General features: G+C 45.2%; 1 protein-coding gene across 15 annotated transcripts in view; it reads right to left on the bottom strand.

The window, feature by feature from the left end:
* Nucleotides 1–3,119: 3,119 nt before the first annotated feature.
* Nucleotides 3,120–12,497, bottom strand: part of PUS7 (pseudouridine synthase 7) — a 52,115-nt gene continuing 42,737 nt past the window's right edge. For all 15 annotated transcript variants that reach the window (XR_016230971.1, XR_016230972.1, XR_016230967.1 and 12 more), the window contains 4 exons: nt 10,282–10,383; nt 7,674–7,803; nt 5,295–5,386; nt 3,120–4,193 (listed from right to left, as the gene is read on the bottom strand). Coding sequence is in view for 7 of the 15 variants with exons in the window: in XM_008258334.5 (XP_008256556.2) it covers nt 4,057–4,193; nt 5,295–5,386; nt 7,674–7,803; nt 10,282–10,383 (461 nt within the window). In the remaining 8 variants the exon portion in view is untranslated. The remainder of the gene's footprint in view (nt 4,194–5,294; nt 5,387–7,673; nt 7,804–10,281; nt 10,384–12,497) is intronic.

Here is a 12,497-nt window from a genome sequence, read left to right as displayed (position 1 = left end):
AGCTGTAACACAAAATCAATACTGTACTTCAACAACTGGACAATAAAATCTTTATTCCTGACTTCCGCAGTTGCCACACTCATGACACAGTCAAGACGAAAGGAACTAAGCACTTAGGACTTTTTGGGAGGGCAATGTATTTGCTGTATGGAGCAACAGGGCCTGATGACTAGTTACACTAAGCCTTTGGACAAGGACCTCTAGATGGAAGCTAGGGCAGAAATGAAAGGACGGGGCCGGCGCCGCGGCTCACTAGGCTAATCCTCCACCTAGCGGCGCCGGCACACCGGGTTCTAGTCCCAGTCGGGGCGCCGGATTCTGTCCCGGTTGCCCCTCTTCCAAGCCAGCTCTCTGCTGTGGCCAGGGAAGGCAGTGGAGGATGGCCCAAGTGCTTGGGCTCTGCACCCCATGGGAGACCAGGAGAAGCACCTGGCTCCTGCCTTCGGATCAGCGCGGTGCGCCGGCCGCAGTGCGCCAGCTGTGGCGGCCATTGGAGGGTGAACCAAAGGCAAAAGGAAGACCTTTCTCTCTGTCTCTCTCACTATCCACTCTGTCAAAAAAAAAAAAAAAAAAAAAAAGAAAGGACGGCGGGTAGATCCTGGAGAAAGCCAAGAGAGCAGTGGCAGGGAAACGGGTGTAAGGAAGCCTCCTAGGGAGTGTTCTGTGTTAAGTGTGAAATCTAAAATCTTTGACTTGTGCCTTTCGTCTAATAACTGTGAAACCCCACTTGCACACACTGCACCTGTCATCACTAAGCACTTGCCTTTAATCGTTAGCGTCAGTGCGACATCTGATCAGTGTACTCTCCTCTGCATCCCAGGGCAGTGCTGTCTAGTACAGAGCCACTAGTCACACACATGGCTATGGAACAGGGAAGACGGGCTACTGTGACTGCAGAGCTGAATTTCCAACTTCATTTAACTTAGATTTAACTAGCCACATATGGCTAGGGGCCGATGTGTTGACTGGCACAGGTCTAGAGCCTTCCTGATTCACGCAGAGGAGCAGTACATACTCCTGCTGAGAGCTGGTTCAAAATGCGGTGTTACACATTCTGCCTGGACTTACTGAAATCTGTTCTGCGGTTTAAGATCATCAGGTGATTCCTATAAAGTCTGGAACGTTGAGGCCGACATTATGCCACAGGAGGTTAAGCTGCTACTTGGGATGCTGGCATGCAATTTCAGGGTGCTGGTTTGAGTCCCAGCTCCCTCCCTGTTAATGCACCTGGGAAAGCAATGGGTGATGGCCTAAGTAATTGGGCTCCTGGCTTCAGCCTGGCCATGGTGGCCATTTGGTGAGTGAAATAGAGGATGGAAAATCTCCCTCTCTCTGCCTTTGAAACAAGCAAATCTCTAAAAGTGTTTATCTGTACTAGTGGATCCTATTTCAATACACTGAAGCCCCTACAACTATAAATGGTGTGTGTGTGTGTGCACATGTGTGTGCGCATGCACTTTCCTCTCCCTTCCTCTGCAGACAGTGTCTGTATTTCCCTCGGATTTCCCACCATGTTCATGATCCAAAATCGGTGACAGGAACACAGCCCCATGAGGTGGGACAGATTTCATGAAAAAGAAAAGCTCTCAGATTGTCCTTTGCTATACAAGCAAACTCTTTCCAACCTGTGAGGGCCCAACCCGGCCATTCTCAGCAGTGCTTCCACTTCCTCATGTCTGACAAACACTGCATGGTGGATCTGCCTACTCTGTTAGTTTCAAAAGAGCACATTCACGTGGATATGGGTCAAACAAGGCAGGGCAGGTAGGAAGAGCTGAGCTGGAATATTTTTCTCATAATTTCTGCCAGCCCTGTGCTGTAACCATACTGTCAATCCAGTATGCCCACTTTGCCACGATGCACCTGTGTCTCATCCGTGATCAGGAAGGACAGGATGTCCTTGTGGCCAGGGGGAAGCTAAAGTCCACATGGAGTTGCTGTGAAACTCCCAAAAAGCCTCAGGCACACCAAACCCTGCTGAGACCCCATCCCGCTAGTATATTCAGTGAGGGCACCATCACTTACTCCATAAAGGGAACTGTTGTTCCACGTGACCTTTTGCTTTCTGGCTTCTGGTCCTCACTTTTGACTCCTTCTCTGGCCTCCCACTCTCCTCATAGTTGACCTTCTGGCCCACGCAGAAAGGGTCTCTCTCCACACGGGGCTGCCCACCCTCTTGCGTGAATGTATATCCACTCTATCAAATAAATTCTGCTCATATTTGTGCACTGTATTTATGACTCTGCTTTGAATTCTTGTATCTGTGGGGGCAACAACTTGGAATAAAAATTAAGATACATACTTTCATAACAACATCAGCACAGACTGGTAGCTGTAAGTGTATGAAACCAATTGGGGAGTGAACCATCGGATGGAAGACTTCTCTCTCTGCCTCTCCTCTCACTATGTAATTCTGACTTTCAAATAAATAAATAAATCTTTAAAAAATAAAGGCTTCTCTGGGGGGAAAATTAAAAAAAATTTTTTTTAAATGTGGACTTGTAAATGCTGAACAGCTGAATCCACTTGCAGTGGGACTGAGGTGCCCTTCATAATCTGTCTGATGGAAGGGAACGAGGTTTCACTGAGAAGTTCAGGCAGGACCACCACAACCATGCATTTAATAAGTTTGGCTTTTTTAAAAAATATTCATTTGAAAGGCAGAGAAACAGAAATATATTCTATCTACTGTTCACTGCCCACAGACCTACAATCCCCACAGCCTGACCAGACAGAACCAGGAGCCGAGCTCAGTTAGGATCCCATGGTATTTCCAATGCTTTTCATTCTCAGCAGTGTGGTGGAGGTCATTGCAAGAAAAGCACTGAATGAACGGTTTGTTCTCAACCTTGTGTCCCCTGCACGACACAGAATCAATGTCATTAACACCTGGCATGGCAGCTCTTGTCCATTCTTCTCTTTCCTCCCCAAAAAGCATAACTATCGTAGGGATAACTCTGAATCCAGACTGACACAACTAGTCCTCCGGCATTCCCATCATGTGATCCTGACCATTTCGCATCACCACTCACTCAGTTTAGCCTTTAGTCGGGGCCAAGGTTCTCACTTGCATTGAGTTTTACGTATTTATTTGATTTATTTACATAACCAGTAGAAAGTAGTCTTTAAAAATATTTATTACATTTGATTCTAGAAATCATAGAAAATAAAAATTGGTACAATTATTACACAACTTGGAAAGGCCTATTTACCGTTTCACATCAGAGAACAGTTTTATGCAGAGCCAGAAAAGGAAACACCTAAGCCACTGGTGACAGAGGGAGAACACTGTTGACAGAAGGAGCCCTTGTAAATTTCAAAGTTTTCTTCTCTGTCATTGTTTCTGAGCAAATACTGGCCCAGTGCAAAGAGTTCTGAACATAAAAGGCACCTAGAGTAAGAATTAGACCCTAACAAATTAAAATAGCTGCACAAGTTTACATGAAGAAAAAGGTCCCATCAACGCAACTCTTGTGCCAGGCATCGGTAAGATAAATGCAGAAGCCACTGCAACTCAGAAGTCCAGACACTCACCTGAATCAGGTACATGAGCTGGACGGCGACGGTAATTTGTTTATAAACCTGTAGATGCTTTATGATCATTTAAATCAGCACAGATGCTATGTTCACATTCATGGGGGGGGGGGGGGCTCTCAAACTATTTCTCCATGTTGTATTTGTTCTTAAAATGCATTTTACCCTACTTACAGGTGTGTTAAAAATTCCTGTTGTCTTTTAAGGATGTAGCAAAACTGAAAATTGCTACTGTAAATCAGTCTTTTTTTTTAACTTACAAAGCCAGTAAAGCTGATATTTTACTATGATTTAAGCACCTGAAGTATATTCTGACCAATTTATATCCTCTGAGCTAAAATTAGGATCCTCAAGATTTGTTTATACATACAAATGCTGCAAAGCATTTCTTTAAAGCAATAAAAACTTAAAAAATACAAACAATCTTTTACTACAAAGATTCGAAATCCACATATGGTCTGCACTAAAGAAAAAGGGAACAGGAAGTCAGTCAGCAAACACTGCATGTGGAGAAGGTCCCACTCAGCGGAGCCAGGTCGTGTTCAGCTGCGTCTGCTTCTTGATGCTGGTATCCATTTTGAGCACTTCTCGAATGGCCATGGTGGCGTAAGTAGAAGGAGGAAGAGAAAAATCCATTTTCAGAGCCCTGTATTTGCCTTCTGCCAGGGAATAAAGAAGAGACCGGTGAGAAAATGAAGGCTGCTAGAGACAGAGCAGAGTCAGATCACCTCCACAGAGGCAAAGGACTCCCCGTGCTGTGCTGAGGCTCTGAGAAGGACTGCACAGAACTGAGGGGTCTGTAAGGGTAAGAGCAGCTGAATGGCTGAATTCTACCTGGGGACTTCCATACAGAGAGCAGAACGACGCAGGTGTCTGGCCTGGTGGTCAACACAGTGCCTAGGTGCAATCCCTGGGCCCCAGCTGCTGACTCCAGCTTCCTAATTAGACCTGGGAGGCAGTGGCAGTGGCTCAGGTCACTGGGTTCCTGTCACCCACATGGGAAACCTGGATTGTGTTCCAGCTTTGGCCCTGGCCCAACCCAGGTCACCACATGCATTTGGGGAGTAAACTGGCAGATGGGAATTCTGCCTCTCAAAGTATTAAAAAGAAGAAAGAAAAAAGGAATAGATGACAGAGAAGCGCAAGAAAAATTAAAGTTTTAGGCTTGATTCCTGAATTTTCCAAATGTTACTTAAGAGGCAGAGACAAAGAGAGACAGGCAGACAGAAAGCAAGGGCTTCTATCTACTGGTTCGTTCTCTAAACACTTGCCATGGGCAAGGTCGGAAGCCAGGAGCTGGGAATTCAATCCAGGATCCCCATATGGGTGGCAGGTCCCCAAGTCCTTGAGTCTTCCCCGCTGCCTCTGAGGCGGTATGTTAGCAGAAAGCTGGAGTCAGGAGGCCAGAGCCAGGAATCAAACCCAGGCACTCTAATGTGGGACGTGGGCATCTGAAGCTCTAGGCCGAACACTCACTCCCCCTTCCTGAATAACACCTTGGTTAACTCTCTGGGACACGAGGAGGAAATACTCAGTCATCTAACATCACAAGCCTCCATCACAAATTCGTTCACATTCAGTTTACTGTCCTACATACTTACTGACCTCCAACTGTAATTATAAAGCTAAGGGAACAAAACACACAACAGAAATCACAGAGTGGGTGGGCCGTGGTGGTGAGAATATACAAAAACCCCCATGGCTTTCTGCATGAGAATCTTATTTCAGAGCTGTCACACAGCTGAGCACTGAGTGCTTACCAGAAGCAAACACTGGCGGGGGTTTCCCTTCCAGGTTGTCAACATCTGTGTTGAAGAGTGGAATTTTAGGATCATCATATGTAACGACTTCCCTTCAAAACACAAATAAAGGTGAGAATGAGCGTGAACATTCAGAAAAGGTACTAAGTTATTCTTCACCAATTTTTTAGCAAAACCCCACAAGTCTATGATAAATAATTATAGACACTACCCTTCAAAAACAGAACAGGGGTGGGCTTTATAAATACTGCCTCTATACTCAGAGGAAGCACAGGACTGATGATGCCAGTTTATGTATCTGTCATGATCAAGAGTCTGCTACCGGCCGGCGCCGTGACTCACTAGGCTAATTCTCCACCTTGCGGCGCCGGCACACCGGGTTCTAGTCCCGGTTGGGGCACCGGATTCTGTCCCAGTTGCCCCTCCTCCAGGCCAGCTCTCTGCTGTGGCCAGGGAGTGCAGTGGAGGATGGCCCACGTGCTTGGGCCCTGCACCCCATGGGAGACCAGGAAAAGCACCTGGCTCCTGCCATCGGATCAGCGCGGTGCACCGGCCGCAGCGTGCCGGCTGTGGCGGCCATTGGAGGGTGAACCAACGGCAAAAAGGAGGACCTTTCTCTCTCTCTCTCTCACTGTCCACTCTGCCTGTCAAAAAAAAAAAAAAGAAGAAGAGTCTGCTACCAATGAACAAGTGCCCGCAGCGTGGGGAAGACCGAGGCCAACTCTGCCAACTGCTTGCCCACAATTCAGAAAATGAGAGGGAAGGGGAGAAGGGGGAGGAGAGGGAAAGAGAAAAAATTTTCTGGCCATAGGAAACTAACTGAAAAATTTCATGCTGAAATTAATACAAGTATTTTTTTCTCTCCAGAAACATGATATTCAAATAACCAGATGGGGGCTGGAGTTGCGTGCGCTTGGTTGAACTGCCACCTACAATGCCAGCATCCCATATAAGTGCTGATTCAAGTTTCAGCTCCTCTATTTCTGATCTAGCTCCCTGCTAATGAACCTTGGAAAGCTATGGAAAACAGCCCAAATCCCTGGGCCTCTGCTACCCATGTGGGAGATCTGGATGGACCTTCAGGCTCCAGGCTTTGGCCTGGACTACCCCCAGCCATTACAGCCATTATAGGGAGTGAACCAGTGGATGGAAGATTCTCTGTTTCTCTCTCTCTCTCCCCCCCTTCTCTATCCCTCTCCCACTCCTTCTTTGTCACTCTGCCACTCAAATAAACAAATTTATTTATTATTTTTAATGAATAGCTAGAAATGTAGTCAACATTTTTATTATTATATTAAAAGATTTATTCTTTATTTAAAAGGTAGAGTAACAGAGAGGCAGAGGCAGAGAGAGAGAGAGAGGTCTTCCATCTGCTGGTTCACACACCAAATGGCTACAATGGTCGGAGCTGTGCCACTCCAAAGCCAGGAGCCAGGAGTTTCTGGGTCTCCCATGAGGGTGCTGGGGCCCAAGGACTTGGGCCACCTTCTACTGCTTTCCCAGGCCATAGCGGAGAGCTGGATCGGAAGTGGAACAGCCAGGACTGAACCAGAGCCCATATGGGATGCCAGTACTGCAGGCACATTGCAGGCAGTGGCTTTACCCGATATGCCACAGCACCAGCCCCATAAATTGATTTTTTTTTCTGACAGGCAGAGTGGACAGTGAGAGAGAGAGAGACAGAGAGAAAGGTTTTCCTTTACCGTTGGTTCACCCTCCAATGGCTGCCGCGGCCGGCGCACTGTGGCTGGCGCACCACACCGATCCGAAGCCAGGAGCCAGGTGCTTCCTCCTGGTCTCCCATGGGGTGCAGGGCCCATGCACTTGGGCCATCCTCCACTGCACTCCTGGGCCACAGCAGAGAGCTGGCCTGGAAGAGGGGCAACCGGGACAGAATCCGGCGCCCCAATCGGAACTAGAACTCAGTGTGCCGGTGCCGCAAGGCGGAGGATTAGCCTATTGAGCCGCGGCGCCGGCCATAAATTAATTTTTAAGAATAATAAAATGACTAGATCAGTATTTCATTAAGTATTTGAGTTAAGGCAAATTGCTCAGGGATAGCTATGTAGCATATCTTGGTTTGTTTTAGAAATAGGAGAAAAGTTCATTCTCTATAGATTGCATCAATAATTCAGTGATGCTGACAACATGTAAAAGTCACTTTTACTATGTTTGCACTCAAAACAGCATGATTTATTTCTTGATGATTTGAAAAACATCTATTAGCAGTAGCCATGATACTATTATTAAGAACAATAACCAACACTTAGAAAACATGTATATGCTAGGTCCGAAGCACTGGAAAACATGTGAAATAAAAAAGTTTAATCTTTCCAAGTGTAATAATTTAGCCCTGTCTCATTCCAGACTATTACTCACCAGCTGACATTCTGAGGACGAATAATGATCTTTCGGTAGGCCCCTGATAAAGAATAATCCCGTATTTTGTGTCTCATGTTGTCGATGTCAAGATTGTCTGCTGTGAGCATTTCTCTGTAGGCTTCGCTAACTAACAGAAAAACAGAAAGAGTGAGTTGATTGCAGTCCCTCAGCAGGTTTACTTGAATGTAACTACTAACAGAGGAAGACACACTATCCACCAAAGGCCATTTCACTCAAAGTCACTAAAATACAATCTGTATCTGCTGAGAGTTTAAAGAGACCATACACAGAGGCTTCAGACTCTCTGGAAGAGAGTTATAAATAATAGGTGTACAAAAAGAAGAGACCTGGGAAAGCTACCTGGCTCACCCTCACACCTGATGCCAGATCTTTTTTTATAACTTGAGAGACAGATTCTAACTCTTTGCTTGCTTGTTGCCATTTATGGAAGATAAACAATTATTAAAAATTGTAGGGGCCGGCGCCGTGGCTCACTTGGTTAATCCTCCACCTGCAGCACTGGCATCCCATAAAGGCACCGGGTTCTAGTCTCGGCTCCCCTCTTCCAGTCCAGCTCTCTGCTGTGGCCTGGGAAGGCAGTGGAGGATGGCCCAAGTGCTTGGGCCCTGCACCCGCATGGGAGACCAGGAGGAAGCACTTGGCTCCTGGCTTCGGATCAGCGTAGCCCGCCGGCCATAGCAGCCATTTGGGGGGTGAACCAACGGGAGGAAGATCTTTGTCTCTGTCTCTCTCTCTCACTGTCTATAACTCTACCTCTCAAATCAAAAAAAAAAAAAAAAAAAAAAAAAGTAAGCTAACACCCATTTTCTTGTAACGGTTACTGACTAACCATCCTCTTTCACATTTATTCCTCAGGGCTGTACCTTCAGGCCGTATCTACCCCAGACCAATCGGTGCCCTTAGTTCTCTTGTGATCTTTCTGTATTCCCTATGAATCTCTTTATTTGCTCCAGGGTACTAGGCTTACATTAAACAGTAACTCCAGACACTTTATAACTTTTTACTCAGACTATTATCGAAAGGGCCTTTCCCATCTGTGCACTCAATTACCAAGCACAAATGTACGAATTCACATTTAGGGGCTGGCGTCATGGCCAGCATGTTCAGTCGCCGCCTGCAATGTCAGTATCCTATCTGGGCGCCAGTCTGTGTCCTTCCAGTCTAGCTCCCTGCTAATGCACCTGGCAAAGCAGTGGAGGACAGTCCAGGTACTTGGACTGCTGCACCCAGGTGGCAAACCAGGAGGGAGTTCCATGCTTTGGCCTGGCCCAAATCTGGCCATTGATGCCAGCTGGGGAGTGAACCAGTAGATGGAAGATCTCTCTCTGTATCTCCTCCTTGTTCTCTCACTCAACCTTTAAAATAAAATAAATAAATCTAAAAAAAATTTTTTTAAAAGAATTTATATTTAATCCTATTAAATTCTTGCTACAGGTCATCTTACTTATTTTTCATATAAATAGTATTAACTATTTTGCTTATACTATTTGCAAATATGATAAGCAAATTTATTTAGTCAAGTTATTTGTAAAAAATGTTATAGAACATAGTCAAGGAAAAGACTCCCTTACTACATACTAGATCCCTTCCCCTTCCCCCACATGGCAACCAGGAAGGTAATAGAAGCAATTCTTTTTTTTTTTTAACTTTTATTTAATGAATATAGATTTCCAAAGTACGGCTTATGGACTACATTGGCTTCCCCCCGGCCCTGATGGCTTCCCTCCCACCCGCAACCCTCCCCTTTCCCGCTCTCTCTCCCCTTCCATTCATATCAAGGTTCATTTTCAATTTTCTATATATACAGAAGATCAGTTTAGTATACATTAAGTAAAGATTTCAACAGTTTGCACCCCCATAGAAACACAAAGTGAAAAATAACTGTTTGAGTACTCGTTATAGCATAAATCTCAATGTACAGCACATTAAGGACAGAGATCCTACATGAGGAGTAAGTGCACAGTGACTCCTGTTGTTGACTTTACAAATTGACACTCCTGTTTATGGCATCAGTAATCTCCCTATGCTCCAGTCATGAGTTTCCAAGGCTATGGAAGCCTTTTGAGTTCACCGACTCTTATCTTATTTGGACAAGGTCATAGTCAAAGTGGAAGTTCTCTCCTCCCTTCAGAGAAAGGTACCTCCTTCTTTGAAGACCTGTTAATAGAAGCCATTCTTAACAGCTTCTGGACAATCGGGAATAAAGGTAGGGAATTCAAACTTTTCACACTATAAACTTTGTCAAGAATACACATTACCTCTATGGTTTTCTTTTTAAAGTTAAAATAGAATTATACACCTACTTTTCTGACTCCTCCCGGCCTTAATAATTAATGAATTTCAGAAACTTAAAAAACACAAATATTACTACTACTGACTACAAATAACACCATCTCTACTATCTAATTAATTAAAACTATCCACACCCAGTATGTTTCAATTTTAAGCATGTTGTGAAATCTGATGGAAGTAAAGTTTTAAAATTACATTTAAAGTACTGATTTTGTTTTTCTGCCCCTGTCCTTGGCTGCCAGCGGGTTAATTATGCTAGACTTAAAACTATCTTCTCCACATGGGGACTTACTTTTGTGCTTTGGGTAGATAACATCAAAACCAGGCAAAGGCATCACCACGTCATGGATGGAGTAATTGTGAACATCATCTTCTTCAATGTAGGTGGCTGTGGCTGCAAATTCAAAGGGAACAATACATTCTTTTTTTAAAGATTTATTTTACTCATTTGAAAGGCAGACTTACAGCGAGAGACCGAGAGAGAGATCGATCTTCCATCTGTTGGTTTAATACCCAAATGGCTATGACAACCAGGGCTGGGCCAGGGTGAAGCCTGGAGCCAGGAGCTTCTTCTGGGTCTCCCACGTGGGTACAGGGGCCCAAACACTTGGGCTATCCTCCACTGCTTTCCCAGGCACATTAGCAGGGAGCTGGATTGGAAGTGGAATAGTCGAACCGTTGCCAATATGTGATGCTGGCCCTGCAGGTGGTGGCTTTACCCACCACACCACAGTGTCGGCCCCAAACAACACATTTTTAAAAATTAAGAAAGGCTGGCGCCGCGGCTCAATAGGCTAATCCTCCGCCTAGCGGCACTGGCACACCGGGTTCTAGTCCCGGTTGGGGCGCCGGATTCTGTCCCGGTTGCCCCTCTTCCAGGCCAGCTCTCTGCTGTGGCCAGGGAGTGCAGTGGAGGATGGCCCAGGTGCTTGGGCCCTGCACCCCATGGGAGACCAGGAAAAGCACCTGGCTCCTGGCTCCTGCCATCGGATCAGTGCGGTGCGCCGGCCGCGGCGGCCATTGGAGGGTGAACCAACGGCAGAGGAAGACCTTTCTCTCTGTCTCTCTCTCTCACTGTCCACTCTGCCTGTCAAAAAATAAAAATAAATAAATAAATAAATAAATAAAATTAAGAAAACAAGCAATATTTTCATGAGCTCAATCTCACATTTATATAATATCTTCAAGTCAGAGAAAATACTGATACAAGTTCAGTGGCCCAGGAAGCTCCGAGAGAGTAAGTGAAGTTATGATGCATATCCTTTTGTCTTTTCTACTCTATTCAAAAAATAGAAATCAAAGACTTAGAAAGAATAGAATTCTAAATGAAAACTGGATGTTTATCTCTTATCTTGGTGCTTAATTTATTTCTCATCTTAGTTCTTAGCTTATTTCTCATTTTTAGGAATACCTGGTGTTTACAATCAATCCCTTTATCCTTCTTAACTCTGCAAGAGACCCGTGGAAAGACAGCAGAAATGGATGCATTTTTTTAAAACAATAAAAAATGTTTTTAAAGATGTATTTTATTGTTTGAAAGGCAGAGATATAGAGAGAGAAGGAGAGAGAGATTTTCCATCTGCTGGTTCACTACGCAAATGTGCAATGGCTGAGGCTGGGTGGAAGCCAGACGTAAGGAGCTTCTTTTGGATTTCCTTAGGGGGTGCAGGGACCTAAGCACTTGGGCTATCTTCTGCTGCTTTCCCAGACACATTAGCAGGGAGCTGGATCAGAAGTGGAGCAGCCAGGACTCAAACCAGTGCCCATATGAGATACTGACACTGTAGGCAGAGGCTTAACCTTCTATGCCACAGCGCCGGCCCCAACAGTGAGCAATTTAAAAACCAGCCTGGGATGAGCATCATGGCTTAATGGGTGAAGCTGCTAGTTCAGATGCCAGCATCCCATTTTACAAGGCTCATTGGAACCCTGAATTTCAGTCAAGTTTCTATCTAATGCACCTGGTAAGGCACTGGAAGATGTCCCAGGTGCTTGGGGTCTCTGTCATCCATAGGGAGACCTGGACGGTGTTCCAGGCTCCTGGCTTCAGTCTGACCCAGACTCAGTTGTTGTGGCCATTTGGGGAGTGAAGCACCAGACGAAGGTCAACTCTCTCTCTGTCACTCTGCTTTCTGCTTTTCAAATACATTCATACATACATGCATGCATGCATACGTAAGTCTTTCTTTTAAGAAGCCTATATTTAGAGGATGAAACACAGTGGCATATGGGACATTAGAATACCCTAAATTTGATCTATACTGGATGAGGGGGAAAATGCTGACTCAGAAAAAAAAAATCAAAGTTTTTGAACAAATTAAAAACCTTAGTGGATTTATGAGGTTTGCATGCAAACATACCAAACACTCAGCTAATGAACGGTAGCCACGTAGTCAGGGGAACATGGACCTTGGAATCAGACCTGATGCTCAGTCCCAGCTTTTCCTTCCCCTAATCAGCTGTGGAACCTTGGACAAGTGACTGTGCCCTCATGTGAAAAACAGAATT

Source organism: Oryctolagus cuniculus, chromosome 3, assembly GCF_051225735.1.
Source record: "Oryctolagus cuniculus isolate XC-2025 breed Fujian yellow rabbit chromosome 3, ASM5122573v1, whole genome shotgun sequence".
In the NCBI taxonomy this organism is placed as follows: Eukaryota; Metazoa; Chordata; class Mammalia; order Lagomorpha; family Leporidae; genus Oryctolagus; species Oryctolagus cuniculus.
Note: the sequence above shows the minus strand (reverse complement) of the source record. Positions and strands in the feature narration are given on the sequence as shown.